This window comes from Scyliorhinus canicula, chromosome 10 (assembly GCF_902713615.1).
Source record: "Scyliorhinus canicula chromosome 10, sScyCan1.1, whole genome shotgun sequence".
NCBI lineage: Eukaryota > Metazoa > Chordata > Chondrichthyes > Carcharhiniformes > Scyliorhinidae > Scyliorhinus > Scyliorhinus canicula.
The window spans coordinates 113,188,127-113,204,137 of NC_052155.1; the positions used below are offsets into that span (position 1 = coordinate 113,188,127).

The 16,011-nt window shown below is 45.6% G+C and overlaps 1 protein-coding gene across 5 annotated transcripts in view; it reads right to left on the reverse strand.

Annotated features, from left to right (window-relative positions):
- The window catches only part of eya1 (EYA transcriptional coactivator and phosphatase 1), a 365,193-nt gene that overhangs the window by 22,379 nt on the left and 326,803 nt on the right, over nt 1-16,011 (reverse strand). For all 5 annotated transcript variants that reach the window (XM_038809594.1, XM_038809593.1, XM_038809597.1 and 2 more), the window contains 4 exons: nt 4,954-5,012; nt 4,687-4,847; nt 3,310-3,424; nt 950-1,071 (listed from right to left, as the gene is read on the reverse strand). In XM_038809594.1, the coding sequence (XP_038665522.1) occupies nt 950-1,071; nt 3,310-3,424; nt 4,687-4,847; nt 4,954-5,012 (457 nt within the window). The remainder of the gene's footprint in view (nt 1-949; nt 1,072-3,309; nt 3,425-4,686; nt 4,848-4,953; nt 5,013-16,011) is intronic.

The window sequence follows — 16,011 nt, forward strand, 5'->3', positions numbered from 1 at the left end:
CTGTGCGCGTAACCTAACCTGCAAACTGTGACCCCACAGCTCACCCCCCACAAGTCCCCCCAGCCCTAGCAGATGTCCCCTAGTCAGCGGCACGGATCCCGGCTGAGTGTGGCGGTGCTGGACACATGCTGGGCTTCCGACCGCAGGGACCACACGTGTCCTGCACCATCGGGAACTTGGCCCATTGGCGGCACAGCATCGCAGGTGGGCCGGCCGATGACATGCAAACGCTGTTGAAATGGCACACATCACCATAACGCCAGTTTTGATGGGGGTGGGACATGGAGGACCGGCATCAATCTGGTGCCGGCCCCAATTTTGTCGCAAAAGTCTATTTTCATAGATTTCGCCATTGGGCTACGGAGAATCCAGCCCATTGTCTCCCAAACGGAGAATTCATCCCGGAAACTCTCAACATGTTTAGAAAGTGTTGTATATTCCCAATTATTTTTCTCCAATTAAGGGGCAATTTAGCATGGCCAATCCACCTAACCTGCACATAATTGGGTTGTGGGGGTGAAACCCATGCAGACATGGGGAGAATGTGCAAACTCTACACGGACAGTAACCCAGGGCCAGGATTCAAACCCGGGTCCTGAGCGCCACAGTCCCAGTGCTAACCACTGCGCCACATGCCGCTCTAGGTCTTTTTCAATTGGCAGATTCACAGTGGACCAAATTGCCTCCTTCTGTGCTATAAATTTCTACTGTTTTTGATCCTCTATCTGTGGTTTGACCATACGTCAAAACTGCAAATTATATTACAATCAACTGCAGTTCATTCTGCCTCATGCATATAAATGTTTTTCTTACAAATACTGCCAAAGTTTAACAATCATATCATTAATGGGGGAATAAATTTAATACATTATTCTTGAGAAGTGCAAAATATACTTGGATTGGAGATGAAGTTATTTGCATTGCACTTTCTGATACAGCTTTTACTCACCTATTTTTGTTGCACTATATACGTTTTCAATTGGAAAAACAATTCCTAATCCATACAGCAACACCTTGGCAAGAGCAGGTATCAATTGTGTTGTTGTTACTAAAATATTTATACAGTTTGACCTGAAAGACATCATATTTTTGGCATTACTAAAGGTTACATCATAAAACTAGTAGGTGGATCAGTTGTAAAATCAAGGAAAAAATAGCTCTACCATTTTGTTACAAGACAAATACCATAAATTGTGTCATAGCATTACTCCTTTTTTATATGAATGCAGTGACCAGTACCAATACTTGATAAAATCTTTCAATACTGAATTATGTTGGAGATGGTTAAAGGCTTTCTGACCAAATTTATATTTTCTCCAAACTATTATAACAAAAGGCTGCAAAAACAAAAGTGTAAGTGCTCACATTTACACAACCAATGCGCAGTTAGAATTAGACAAGAAGAATGAAGAAAAAAGTGGATCCGACATTTAATTTTAAGGGAAATACTTTTTTATTTACTCACACACTAAGAGGGTTGGTTGTGGGGGTTGGAGGGATGGTTTGGAGTTGGAGGTCAGGTAGCATGTTGAAAACTCCAAAGTCTGGCTTTTCCCACATGCTGTGGAGGTATTTTTTTGTCCCTGACAGATTTCATGACTGAAGTCAACTTGATTGATAGGCTTGGTTTCCAGTCAGGCAGGGAATATTCAGAGGAGGCCACAGGAGCTGGTAAAGCAATGGGGGATGTGGGAGTTGAGGAGTCGGTCTTGGGATTTGATCCCAAGGGACCAATCATCAACCTTGACAAGTGCTTCAATCCCAATCCCAGAAGGCCTGATGCCAGAGAGAGACGTGTGCGTGGGAGGATGTGCCTGATGGTGGGGGAGCTTGGCAATCTGAGAGGAAGGCTTCTGCTCCTCTTGGCCCACAAGGAGTGCTGTGGAAACAATTTTCTTCTACCTGAGGCTGTCCTCGCCTTATAGCAGCTCCTGAATTTCCCGAGACTCAGGAAACAAGGCCAGCCACAATTGAATCTGTAATGCTGGTTAAATTCAAGGCTTCCAGCCGCACTATCATATTTAAAATGCCATGCCGCCTGGGAGTGGACTGGCTGCCCAGCCCTGACCCCACCTCTGTAAAACCCAAACGTTTGCAGGGTTGAATGGGTTTCACAGGATGAGACTCTTAAATCTTCCTAAGCTATTTTATCTTGTTCTCTTTTCTCAGATCTTCCCTAATGCCTCTCCTAATTAGGAGCTTCTGATATGCTCCTACACTACTGCTAATACTGCAGCAAAAAATGGGTACTGGGAAATAGAGGCCATATCAGGCAGAAATTATTATAGAAATAGGTTCTCTAATTTTCCTGCTGTTTATGTTTTGCAGTAATGGCTCTGATAATTACTTCCTTACAATATAGCATGGATTGACTGACAACTTAGCATGTGGAGAACTGTGGTTGTAAACCTAGCTTCTACCCAAAAACAGTATTAAATAATGCAGGTTTTAAACCTTTACCGAGTCGATGGAAATGAATATCAAGCGGGGTGTTGAACGATAGGGCAGGGAATTGAACAGGTGGGCAGAATTATAATATGAGGGAGGTGCACAATTGACAGGTGGGGTGTATAATGGGCGGCTGATCCAATTCTGTCAGTTCTGTGCCCTCACTAAAAATGGGAGTTCTACCAGATCTAACAGTTAAATTATTATAATAATTCATGACAGTTTCATGCAGAAGACCATTTAATCCACCTGTTCACAGAATTCCCTTAGTGAATGCATTTAACCCTGAATTTAATTTGATGTTAAGAGCATGTCAGTTCCTTTTTGAAACCCATTGATTTCTTCTTACCGCACCTATGACGGCATACTGTTTGACATATCTATCAGCCTTTTAGTAAAAAAAATTTCTTCTTCATTTCTTATATTCTTCTGTTATGTTTAATTTGAAAATATGCTCCCTTGTCTACAAATTATATATAACAGAATAAATTACAAATCCAATTTATCCGAACTATTCATAATTTCTTCTCTCAAAGCATTTTACAGAGCAGAAGAAAACAATTCCCTTTCTTAGTTTTCTCTTTTCAAGACAGAAAAGATCCAGCATAGTCAATCTTCCCTTATATATAGATCCACAATGTGCTTTACCTTGAAACCACCCCGACTTAATTGATTGTTAATGCATACAAATATCAGCAAAAATAAGATAATGTATTTATATTTTGCATTTTTTTTATCTTTACGTTTCAATATTTTTTCCAGATAAGCCTACTTTTTGATACTAATGTCTTATTATAAAATGTTTTGATTATTGGAATGACTTCAGTCCGCTCAGGATTGCATGTTCACATCAGTCCTCACCTTGAATGAATGAGTGTGAGCACTTTCAGTGCAAGTGTTAACCATGAATCTGTGAGGGCTTCAATTTCTGCTCGCAACTGCAACCATGATTCCCTTTTAGTCGGACCAAGGAGACCTAAGATTTAATCATTCTGAGTTAAAGACTCATTTGTTATTTATAACCAAACATTACATCAACAGCTATTCCAATAGTTAACAGAGTTAAACACAACTGCACAATGTAATTCTGTCGCAAAGAATCTTGAAGTAAAATGATCCATGCAAGGATCCAGCTGTTATACCAAAGCATTACATAAAGCTCTACAAGGTTAAAGTATAATTTTTCCAAAATGTTGACATTTTAAAATATTTTAATTCATTCTTTTCTCCATGAGTGACACAAATCTACATTCAAGCAGCAGGATACAGCAGCATGGATCACGTACCCACATGGTTACTCAATGAAGCCCTGCTTGAATCAAGTCTCTTGTTGGGTTTATTTTTGCAATTGGACACATAAATCAAGCAGGGTAAGTGGAGAAACTGAGTTCTGCTGGATTTTTAGCATCTTCTGACATTCAAACATTTCATTTCACTGGAATGCTCCAAATCCCAGTCTAATTGAGAACTGACGGATTTCAAGCAAAATGTACAAATTTGATCAAGAGACATCTCATTTGCAAATTCATAACCTTTTGGTTAGATTTCTTTTATTCAAAAAAGTGGCATTGAATATTATCCCAATTTGACTGAGTACAGATACTGTTATTTTTTATTTCATTATAAATTTAGAGTACCCAATTATTTTTCCAATTAAGGGGCAATTTAGCATGGCCAATCCACATACCCTGCACATCTTTTGGGTTGTGGGGGTGAAACCCACGCAAACACGGGGAGAATATGCAAACTCCACACGGACAGTGACCCAGGGCCGGGAGTCGAACCCAGGTCCTCAGCGCCGTAGGCAGCAATGCTAACCACTGTGCAACCGTGCTGCCCTCAGATATTGTTATTTAACACAAACCTTAATTTAATGTAGTAAGTCTACACGGACTAATTGAATAATCATAGATCAAGATTATGAAGTACACATACGTGTTTATAATTTTAACAACTGACAAAGATTTGAAAATACCAACATTGCTGGATTAAGGAAAGAAACATTCCAAAACTGGTATAAATTGCGTGAGCAAAATATTTTATCTGAGTTTTGACTCTTTAAAATGTTAATTATTCATTTTAGCAGGTATCGGTAATCATATATATCAGAACAGTTACCATCAATCCAATAGCTAGATAAAAATTATTCACTTTCACCATTATCCTCGTTATCTACTAAATATTTTAATTCCTTGCAAATTAACTAACTACTTCGTGAGAGAAAATTAGAATACTTGCCTCCAACATTATTTTTGTAGGTGTTATATATTTCTTTTACTCTTCGATAGCGAAAAGCTAACTTCCGCATCCAATCAACCCCTCCGCGCACACCAGTTGCTAGGCAAAGATTTGCACTAGTTGCTGCAGCGTGAAAGCCATCTGTTGCAAAGTTATAAGTGCTGTGGAAATGGACACAAATGAGATAGATATCAGGCACTTGCGGTCTGTCACATGACAAACTGGGTTATCTAAGAGGTGAATTCTATTGCTTAGTGATTAACGTACCTCAAATCCTGTCCATTATCATCTGATGATACATCATCAATATGAACTTGATCACATTCCTGTAAGGCATGAAGGATGTTTGTAAGATAAGTGAAACATAGGTTAAAATTAAATTATATTTGGAACAAGTTTCAAAGCAATGGCAAAAAATGGGAAATTTGTATATATGGCTGTATTTCTGTTCAATTATTTGTTTCTATTTGTTTTATGAAAATCTTCTGGTAAAATCCCAATGAAAGTATTCACTTTTTTTATTCATACACACATGGCTATAATGGCGCAATTTTAAACCAAATGGCAATAAATACGCCCAGAGGAACTTTGAAAAATCACCATTTATTTTTGTTTGGCTGCAAAAAAAAAGATTAACTGAAGCATTATTCTGTATGGACAATGACAGCAAAGTTAATGAAAACATTTTTAATATTCATCATTGTCAGACTCTTCACATAGCAGGCACCTGCTTGAGTGATTTTGTAAACACAGAAGTGAATTCTAAAAGAATGAAACATAATGATACACACATAAATTTATTAGTTACTTATTTAAGGGCTATAAAGGTAAATACATAGGGCCAGAACTTCCTTAGAGTAGCAATCACTCAGATTGCCACTTTGCTCCTATTTTTCTGTCTGAGACAGGAGTTCCTTGTTCCTTGCATGGGCTTCTAACCTGGGCCTACGGAGAAATGTGGAACTCCTGGAGTCTTTCAGGAACATTGGAAAAATACAAGCCATGTCTCTTTTATATGGGAGTGGTTGCCGTATGCTGCCAACTTCAAATGCCTCAGCAACTTTGACAAGCAATGGCAAGACGGTAAACATGTAAGTGGGTGAGGGGTGTAGGATGGGCTGCGGGTGGGGTGTAGGATGGGCTGGGGATGCGGTGCAGGATGGGCTGGGGGTGGAGTGTCGGATGGGCTGGGCGTGGGGTGTAGGATGGGTTGGGGGTGGGGGGTAGGGGAGGTGGGATGCTGTGGGTCAATAGTATAGTTAGTAATCCAGGGGTTATAACTGCTTTACTGCTTCTAACTTTTCCTGGGTAACTATTCTGCAAAATAAGTTGGAACCATCCAAAATCTCCAACTTTAAGTTGGAGCTTTGGAGGATTCCAGGCACTGGTCCAACAGAAGTTGAAACTTTCCAGGTAATTCCCACGCAGTCCTTGCATGGGGAATTATGAGGGGTCCCCCAGTGCATCTTCTGGGCAACCTCAGAGTACGATCCTCCAAAGAACAGAAGATCTGGACATTGAACAACAACTTGGAGTTACGTAGAACCTTTGGCATAATAAAATGTCTGAAGACAGTGGTGCTATCAAACAAAATTTGACACCAAGCCCATAAGGAGATATTAGAGGGCAGCTGCGTGAAGTTTTAAGCAACATCTTAAAGGAGGAAAGAGAGGAATAGAAGCAAGAAAGGTGAAAGGAGGGAATTCCAGACCTTCGGGCCTTGCCGCTGGAGGTATGGTTGCCAGTGGTGCGATGATTAAAATTAGAGATTATCATGAGATCAGAGTTAAAGAAACTGTGAAACTTTGAAGTGATGATGACTGGAGGTGATTACAGAGATACAGAGGCAGGAGGCAATGAAGTGTTTTGAAAACAAGGATGAGAATTTTAAAATCATGGTATTGCTTAACTGTGTTACCCAATGTAGGTCACATTGGAGGAGGAACCGGACTTGACGTAAGTTAGGATGCAGGCAGCGGAGTTTAGGATGATCTCAAGTTTATGGAAGGTAAAACGTGGGAGGCAAGTCTGGAGGTAATAAAGGCAACAAATAAAGTTTTCAGCACTAGATGAGCTGAGGCAGGAATGAAATCAGGCAAAGTTACTGAGGTGGAAAGAGGCAGCCTTAGCAATGACATGGCTATGTGGTAGGAAGCTCATCGCAGGGTCAAATATAATGCCAAGGTTACAAACAGTCTGGGTCAGCTTCAAACGATTGCGAGGAAGACAGATGGAGTCAGTGGCCAGCGAAGAGAGTTTGTGTTGGGGCTGAAGGCTTTGGTCTTCCAAATATTTAGCTGGAGGAAACTTCTGCCAATCTAGTACTAGATGTCAGACATACATAATAAACTATATCATTTTCTTTCACAGGTACTAAAAGTCCACTTATGCTCTTGTCCCCCAGATTATTCAGATCACGTTGTAACATTTGACATGTTTTAGCGGAATTTCCTTTCAGACTTAAATAATGGAAAACATGTTTCAAAAATAAAAATCATCTTCAAATGATTAAGTAAGCAAATAAGTGAGAACTGAAGGAAAACAAATGAAAAGTCACTCTTTATGAGTTACTTTGCTGACGCAAAATCAAATTTGCAACTAGGTTTTGAACTGATGTTACGCACATTTAATGATTTAAACCCTTTTCCTATACTTTCTAAAAACTAAAGCAGTTGCTTACTTTCCATTTCCTTGTTATGATTTGAATTTAAATATCACGTTCAGCTAAGTTGTTTCAGTCAATTTATGAGTAACAAAACAGACAGACTGTTGTTGCATGCTGCATGCTAAAAAAAATTGAACCTGATGCAAACTGCCAATGAAATTCTGACCCTTGATTGCCATTGAGCCACACACCACCAGTGCCTCAGGCTTGCATTTAAAAGGCAAGTAGATCAAAAAAATCTGCAACTAGTTTGCTGTAGACATTCTAGGTTCGTGTTTTGCTAAATTGTATATAGCAAAAGAGTTTAACACAGGGCACTGCTAATAAAGCATGCTGGGCCCAATCTACAAGGCTGTATTTGGGAATCATACAAAATATGTGTTATATTGAGAGGCCCCTTACAGGTTTGGCATTTTATATGGTTTCTATGACAGAGGATGGGAAATAGGGAAAGAGAGTGAGAGACAGAAACATTGGAAGTTGTGGCATATTTGATAATGCTCAGATGAATCTTTTCTTTTACAATGGAGAATGGTGCTTTAGTTGTACATAAAATATTATTCTCTGAATATGTAAATTAGATATTTAGCTTTGAACATTTTCAGTTTACTGGGCATTTTCAGGACATATTTTTAATCTTCCTGAATTTGTAGGTAAGGGAAGGACAGAAGTGCCGAGAAACTAAAACCAGCTGTTCCTTAACAGAATTAAAATCCTGACCCTCAACCTCTGTTCTAATATCTGCAATCATACCTCGCTCAGCAAGCAGCAAGGGCCAAGGAGGAAAAGACTTTGACCTGTAACCTTCTCCTCCCTCCGAGCGGTCAACAACTTCAGATAAGACAGAAAGTCAATGCGGCCTCACAGGAGGGCTGTGCGTCGAACATTTTGAAAAATAAGTCACCAGTTGAAGACATGGTTCAGAAACATTTTAAAAGTTGTTTGTTTAACCTGTTTCAAGGCAACTCATGGAGACCTTTCTAATATGATGATTTTGACAATTTGTCATGGACAGAGCAGATTTAATGAATCAGCATTTCAGAGTCTGATGATATTGGTTGAAAAAAAGAATTAGGAGAGCAAAAAATAATGAAGGCCATGGGTGGGGAGGGATAGACACATTTAGTTATGCCCAAAGCCTGACTCAGGGCTATAATCCTTTTAATCCAAGTATGGGTGCTTGTGTGCATAACCAGAAGCTGAACCTGAAATTATATAGTTAACATCACGAGAGACAAAAGCCCTTCACCAGGAGCTATTTAGTGGAACTCCAGTACCCAATTACATACTAATTGGCTGTTAATGAATCTATTACGGCTATTCTACTTCAACATCCTGTGTTTGTTTTCTCCTGCTTGCTTTGTTTGGGTTGTCAGCCACAAGTTGCACCAACTGTTTGAAGCATTGTTCAGAAAGCAAGCCTTCTATAATTATGTGACGCCAATTGTTACTTAGCGAAGACATTCAACAGATGGGAACTAGTTTGTTTGTGAGAGATTAAATATGGTAGCATTAATGATCATCAATTGCACATGGTGTTATTACAGATGAGGACTATTGTTTTGCTGTCCCTTCCTTGGAATGTTTAGTTGTCATTCCTATGAGGTGAAATAAATGCTTTGCCTTCAGGGACTATACGTCACCTGCCCAAAATGGCAAGAAAAGCACATCTTACAATTTACAGAAATTATAGACTTTATAGCACAGGAGACCACCATTTGACCCATTTTGTTGGTTCTGTTCTATGCCAGAGCAATCCAAAATGAATATGTTAGCCCCATGTTCTTCCCAAAACTCTTGCTAAAACTCTTTATTGTCTTCTATTACAAATGTTTGACATTTCCTTTTAAAAGATCCAATGACCTCTGTCTTGACCACTGCCTGTGACGTAACAGTCTATGCTCCAACAGTCCTTTGAGTAAATACATTTGGTGAGATCTTTTGGCTGTTGACGCTGGCGGATCTTCTGATCCCGCTGATGGTGCCCACCTGCCCCAGGTTTCCTGGGAGCGTGGGGTGGATTCAATGGGAAATCCCATTGACAGTGGTGGGACTAGAAGATCCTGCTGCAGGCCAATGGTGGGCTGCCTCCCGCCACTGGGAAACACACTGTGAGGAAACAGAGAAACTTATCCATTACTCCTCATCTTCATTTGACAATTTTAAAATTGATGAATTTGTTCACCAATTCCCCAACCAGAGAAAGCAGTCTCTTCAGATTCACTCGATCAAAATCCTTCAGAATTCGAAAAACTCGGCCAAAGTACCTTGGACATGATTTAATGGCTACGTTGTGCTTAAGCGCGTGACAAGGCTGTTCAATTGTGGGAGAGGCCAAAATCGAGAACCGCGCCAATCTGTTTGCGATCTAACCGGCCCACTCCCATTGGCGAAATCCGGATCCCACTCTGGCACGGTCAAAAACCAATAATCACCACTTAAGCCCAATCTCCATACAATTAACGGAGTGACCCCTAACGAACGACCCCATGTGATCTAACGGCCTCCCAGAAAGTGGTCACGTGAGCACTGATTGGTACTCCTTTTAAAAAATGTGAAGCTGCTGGAAGGACCATTGTGGGGACCCGAGGAGGTGAGTAGCCATCTTCTCTCCCAGGCAAAGAGCCCCAGAGCACTGAGGAAGCCATCGGGGGGTGGGTTATGGAGAAGGGGGAATGGCCGCCATGGCTTCGGCTGTGCTGGGGGGAGACGGGTGTCACAGCACCTGTGGGTCTGCAATGCCAACCCCTGTGTCCAGGAATGCGTGGACAGGTCATGTTGGTTGTGGGGAGCAATGGGGGGACTGGAGAGTCCCGGGTAGAAGACACCACTGGTTGTCAGTCTCACACCCTCTCCCAATTCCTTACAGATATTAAAATGTATGGCGATATCTTTGACCTCGCGGAAGCCGTCATGGTGCACTCGGGCTAATGACGCCAGTACAGATGCTGATGACTGGAGTGGAGACCTGGTACAACAAGGCCCATGTGGCCACCCAGGCTGTCATTGAGCAGTGCATTGGACTCTTCAAGATGTGGTTCCGATGTGTTGACTGTTCCAGTTGTGCCCTGCAGTACACCCCCCGGAGAGTCGCCCACTTCGTGGTGATCTGCTGTGCCCTCCACAGCTTGGCACAGCAGCGGGGCGATGTGCTGGAGGTGTGGCCACCTCTAAGGAGGACAAGGAGGTGCCGGATCAGGATGGGCTGTGGGACGGCCTGGGGATGACTGGCAGGACCACCAGAAGGATGGAGGACAGGCGGCAGCTTCACATAGGATATAGCCTCGACTGTCATTCCCCCTCTACCCACCACCCCCCTTCGAGCCTCGTCCTCCATTCCTCAGCCTTTCCCTTCCCCCCTATTCCCGAACCCCCTTCACCCTTCCCCCCCACCCAACCACGGTCTGTGTAATATCACTCCAGGGTGATGGGACAGGATTGGCACTGTCAGCGGGTCACTGTCGAGGACAGGGGGGTGATGATAACCCGCTGAGAGCTGAGCGCCAGTGCTCCTCATTCAGTCCCATAGTCTGACCCCTGACTGTCTGCTGAGTGCTCGCTCACACCGGGGTGGAGGGTGGCGGCATCCAGGACCTCCATGTGATGTGCCGGGGTGGGGGGTGGCAGCGTCCAGGACCTCCATGTGATGTGCCGGGGTGGAGGGTGGCGGCATCCAGGACCTTCTTGTGATGTGCCGGGGTGGGAGGTGGCAGCTTCCAGGACCTCCATGTGATGTGCCGGGGTGGGGGGTGGCAGCGTGCAGGACCTCCATGTGATGTGCCGGGGTGGGAGGTGGCAGCTTCCAGGACCTTCATGGTCTGTGGAGATGGGGCATGGGAATGGTGCTCAGCCCACACTGCGGAAGAAAGTGCCAGAGGCACTATATTGGTCGAGGACAACTCTTTGTAATCATTTACATGTGTCCCCAACTGCCCCAATGCCCCAGCGGTGCCGCCCCGCCCTCCCCACCCTCCCCAGACCCTACACCCACCCCACCCCCACACAATGCACCCCCCCTCCCCCCCCCCCCCCAGTGCTCTCTCAGTGGTCCTCAACCTGTGATCAGCACCCCTCCTCCCGGTTAGTGTCCAAAGGTCCCTGGGGGTCACATCGCAAAGGAGGGGCAGCTGGATCGAACCCGTGTCATCTGGCTCTGCCAGCCTGGTGGCTCGCCAATGTCTGCGGCACAGATTCGATGCCGTTGACGATGCTCCTCAGTGACCGGGACATGCTCTGCAGCGCCTCGGCTTTGCCCACCTGAGACTGGGACATATCCCGTAGTGCATTGGCTGGGCCCACAAGGGACTGGGAGCCCACCTCCGCTGCGACCATGACATGCTCTGGAGGGCCCCGGCAATGCCCACCTGAGACCATAACATGTCCGCAGTGCCTCATCAAGGTCCACTGACAGAGCACCACCTTGGACACCTCCACCTATGTTGCCGACGTGGTGCACCAGTCTCTCCACTGCGATCGCCACCCTAGCAGTGTTGGCCTTGGTGCCATAAATTGCCGGCGCTATCTCCTGTGCCCGTAGCCTCTGGGACTCCTCTGAATCTCAAGTCGCACCCTATCGACTGCATCAGCTCCGGGAAAACCTAATCCAGAGGCTCAGCATCTGACTGGGACCCAGCTGGGTCCTGGGATCCAGCAAACCTCCGACTGCTGTCTCTCCTGGGCGTTCCTGCCTCAATCTGATGTGCATCAGCAACTGTGTGGTGTTCACAGAATGAGCCCCAGAAGCCTGATCACTACTGTTTTCCACTGAAGTGTGTGTCGCTGTGTTGGTGGAGGGTGGGGACGACAGCTGTGACACATCAATGGTGGCATCCTTGGAGCTCTCCTCTGAGGTGTTCTCATGGGAGACGAGGGGGCCCAGCCTGGATGGGCCAGCACCATTGGATGAAGATCCTGCGGGAGAATGGACACATGGCCAGTGGGATGGATTGGTCATTCTGTATGGCATTAACAACTCACGTGTGGCAGTCCATCTGGGTGGGGTCCAGTGGACACTTCTGTGAGCTGTATGCCGACCTCTACATTGGTAACAGGTCTGTCCTCAGCTACTCGCGCAACCACCAGGGCTCGTTCCTCATAGGGAATGAGAACTCTGATGTCTGCCATCCTGTTCCTGTCTGGGCCCTCTCCTGTTTGTTGTGGGCCATCTTCTCCTGTGGGGATACTTGAGGGGCATCATCAGCCTCATGCGTCATTCATCATGGGGATGGGGGGCGGACTTTGGTTGGTGGGGGGGTTAGGGAGCAGGGCTGTATGGTGGGCAATGGGGAGTATGGGGGAGGGCTGGGGAGCAGAGGGGGGGGGGGATGGGGTATACTGCTGGACATGGGTGGGCCGGGGTTCGGAATGGTGGTGGGTGGGGGTGGTGCCAGGTGCATTCTCAGGGTTGCAGAGGGGTCGGGGTTCCAGTGCCAACCCACCCGTGTGGCCCGGTGGAGGTTGTTGATCCTCTTACAGGACTGGGCACTGGTCCTCCTGGTCACGGTTCCCGAACTGATGGCCATTGCCACTTCTGCCCAGGCGGCACTGGCGGCCCTGTAGCTGACCACCCTGAGACCCTTGGATGCCACCCTTCAACTGTGTCCAATAATCTGCCCAGGTCAGCTACCCTGAATCATGAGGCTGGTCTTCTCGGGGACATGGCTGCGTGCTGTGCATGAGCAGTTTAAGTGCTACTCTTCCTTGTTAGCGGGAGGCTGGCGAGCATGGTCCTGGTGAATCAGCTGACAGGACCATAATTTGCAGTGTGAAGCCCACGGGGCCTCGTTAAGTGGACAAATTAACGTTGGATTGTGGTGACAGCCTCGCCGGACCGAGAGCTGGGAAGCTCGAGGAAGTTCCCGATCTCTTCCACACTGAGAAACCTTTCCATTAAATCACGCCCCTATTGTCAGCCTTCGTGCCAATAATATAAATACTGCAGTTTTTTATCTATCCAATTGATCTCTTCATTCCAAAATGTTATTGAATCTATCAAATGTTACAACTTATGCCAAAAAAAATTCATTTTATCCAAATGTGTTGCTGTCGATTTATTAGTTCCCTTTTGAATGCTTCAGAACATCCCTCTTTCTACTTGAACATAACTCGCTCAAACTCCCATTCTAAATGTGCTGTATTTGTCCAATTATATCGATCTGTGCTTCCTCCCTGCTGTCAAACTGACAATGCCTGTCTATTTAAAGATGCCAGGCGGACTCTTGAAGCTGGAGGTTGAAGCCTTCCAGCATGAAAGGAAAAGCAGGCTATGACAGAAGCCAAGTGAGAGAGAAAAGGCAGTTCAATATGGAGGCATCCTTTCTCCTGCCTTTTAAAGTTTGAAATAAAAAATGGCTTTTGGAGCTAGTGTGAGAGGTAAGCCCCTCTACAGGGTGGCCTGTGGCTGCTTCTGCATGCAGGAAGGTAGGAAGGGCCTGCAGGCCTTCCTGTAGGGCTGCCCCTTGGCCTGCTGTTGTGAGATCTGTCCATGATCGGTACTGGGTGAGTGGCTGGACAGGTGGCATGGGTGTCTGTGGGTGAAAGGAGATAAGTGGGTGGCATGTAAGATATGGGGGCCTATGGGGTTGCGCAGATGTCCTGAGTTGGCATTAAGCTGGCATGGAGTGGTTAGTGCATGAATTGGCATGGACGGGATGAGAGCGCATGGGTGATCAATCTCATTGGAACATTAGGCCACAGTATTCTTGGGGTGCCAAGAGGAAAGCTTGATCAAATAAATCTAGGGCAATTTTATGACATGGCTGTTTTAGACAAATGGGCACAGCATGTGGCATGCACCATCCACCTGTTTGTCCCTCAAACTTTCAATTAGGGCACTTTGTACACCATAGGATACACAGCACAACAATGCACTGACTGCCCATTGAAGATGTTGGTGACTGAGTGCACATATAAACAAGACAATAAGTGATCCAAATCTATTTTGGGATCACTCATGTTCCATTTATGCTGGAGAAGCTGGCTTAAAATCAGGCCCAAGTTGTGCTGTTTTACTTAAATTGCTGAATTTCATGTTCTGGATTTTTTTAGGAGCACTACACTTCTTTGCAGGAATAGTACATGTCACCCGCTCTCCAGCTAAGTTATCCAACCTGCTGTTTTATGGCTGATACCTTTCAAGCTGTTAGCCCTTCAAGTCAACATGGCCCCAATGTTTTAAGTACAATCAACTCCCAAGACGCTTTCGTTGCTTCTAGCCCATTTTTTCCAAATAAATTTGAATCTTCCCAGAACTAAACATTGGGCTGGAATCTCTAGTTCATTAGTCGCGTGTTTCTCGGCAGCGTGCCATTCGCTAGCGGCGCGATTCTTGCTTCTGCCGCTTGTCAATGGGATTTCCCATTGAATCTAGCCACACCGTCGGGAAACCCATGGGCGGAGGTGTGCTGCTGGTGGTAAAATAGAATCCCAATGGCTGGAGAATTCCAGCCATTACCTCAAAAATATTAACCATGAACACAATGGGCAGCATGTAGCGCAGTGGTTAGCACTGGGACTGTGGCACCGAGGACCCGGGTTCGAATCCCAGCCCTGGACCACTGTCCATGTGGAGTTTGCATGTTCTCCCCATGTCTGCGTGGGTTTCGCCCCCACAACCCAAAGATGTGCTGGTTAGGTGGATTAGCCACGCTAAATTGCCCCTTAATTGGAAAAAGAAATAATTGTCTACTCTAAATTTATTCTAAAAAAACCATGAACATAATATTCATCACACAGTGAAGCTGGAAATATTCCTATTGGGGGAAAAAATGTTTGCATGCATACTTCAAAGTTACATCAAATCCACAGAGACATTGCTTCAGTCTGATATCTGAGCAAACTGTACATGTTTCTCCATTATTCATCGGGATTCTCCAACCCCCCGCTGCCCCAAAGTCAGCTGCCATATTCTCCGGCGCCATTTTCCGGGCGGGGTTCAAGACACTCCGGTCAGGAGCCGTTGACAGCGCCCCCGCCCCCCCCCCCCCCCCCCGGGCAATTCTCCGGGCCCCGATGGGCCGAACAGCCATCTGTTCTTGGCCAGTCCCGCCAGTGTGAATCACTCAGCTCACCTACCGGCGGGACCTGGCAGGTAAGTCGGCTGGCGCGGTGCTCGGGGGGGGGCACAGGGGGATCCGACCCCAGGGGAGGGCCCCCACGGTGGCCTGGCCAGCGATCGGGGCCCACCGATTTGCGGGTGGGCCTGTGCTGTGGGGACACTCCTTCCTTCCGCGCCGCCCCTTTAGGGCTCCGCCATGGCCGGTGCGGAGAAGAGAAGCCCCACCCCCGTGTATGCGCCAAAAAACACCGTTGGTTCCGCGCAAGCGCGAGATCACGCCGGCCCTTTGCCGCATGCGTGAACTCGCGTAGTCCCTTCCGCTCTTTCGGAGGCTGTTGACGCCAGAGTGGTTGGCGTCGGTTCTCATACCAGTGTGGGGACTTAGTCCCCAGAAGGGAGAATCCCGGCTATTATCTTTGTAAAAAACACTACTGTCTGTTTCTAGAGAAGCAACGTGGTCTGTCTCTACTCAAGAACATTTTTAGCCTATACTATTTTGCTCGTGGTCTTCAGGATTCTGAGAAAGGATTATGGGAAATACATAAAAATCACCATGTACTACAGCTATTTTTGAAGATTACAATCCTCAAGCATGGCTCTAATT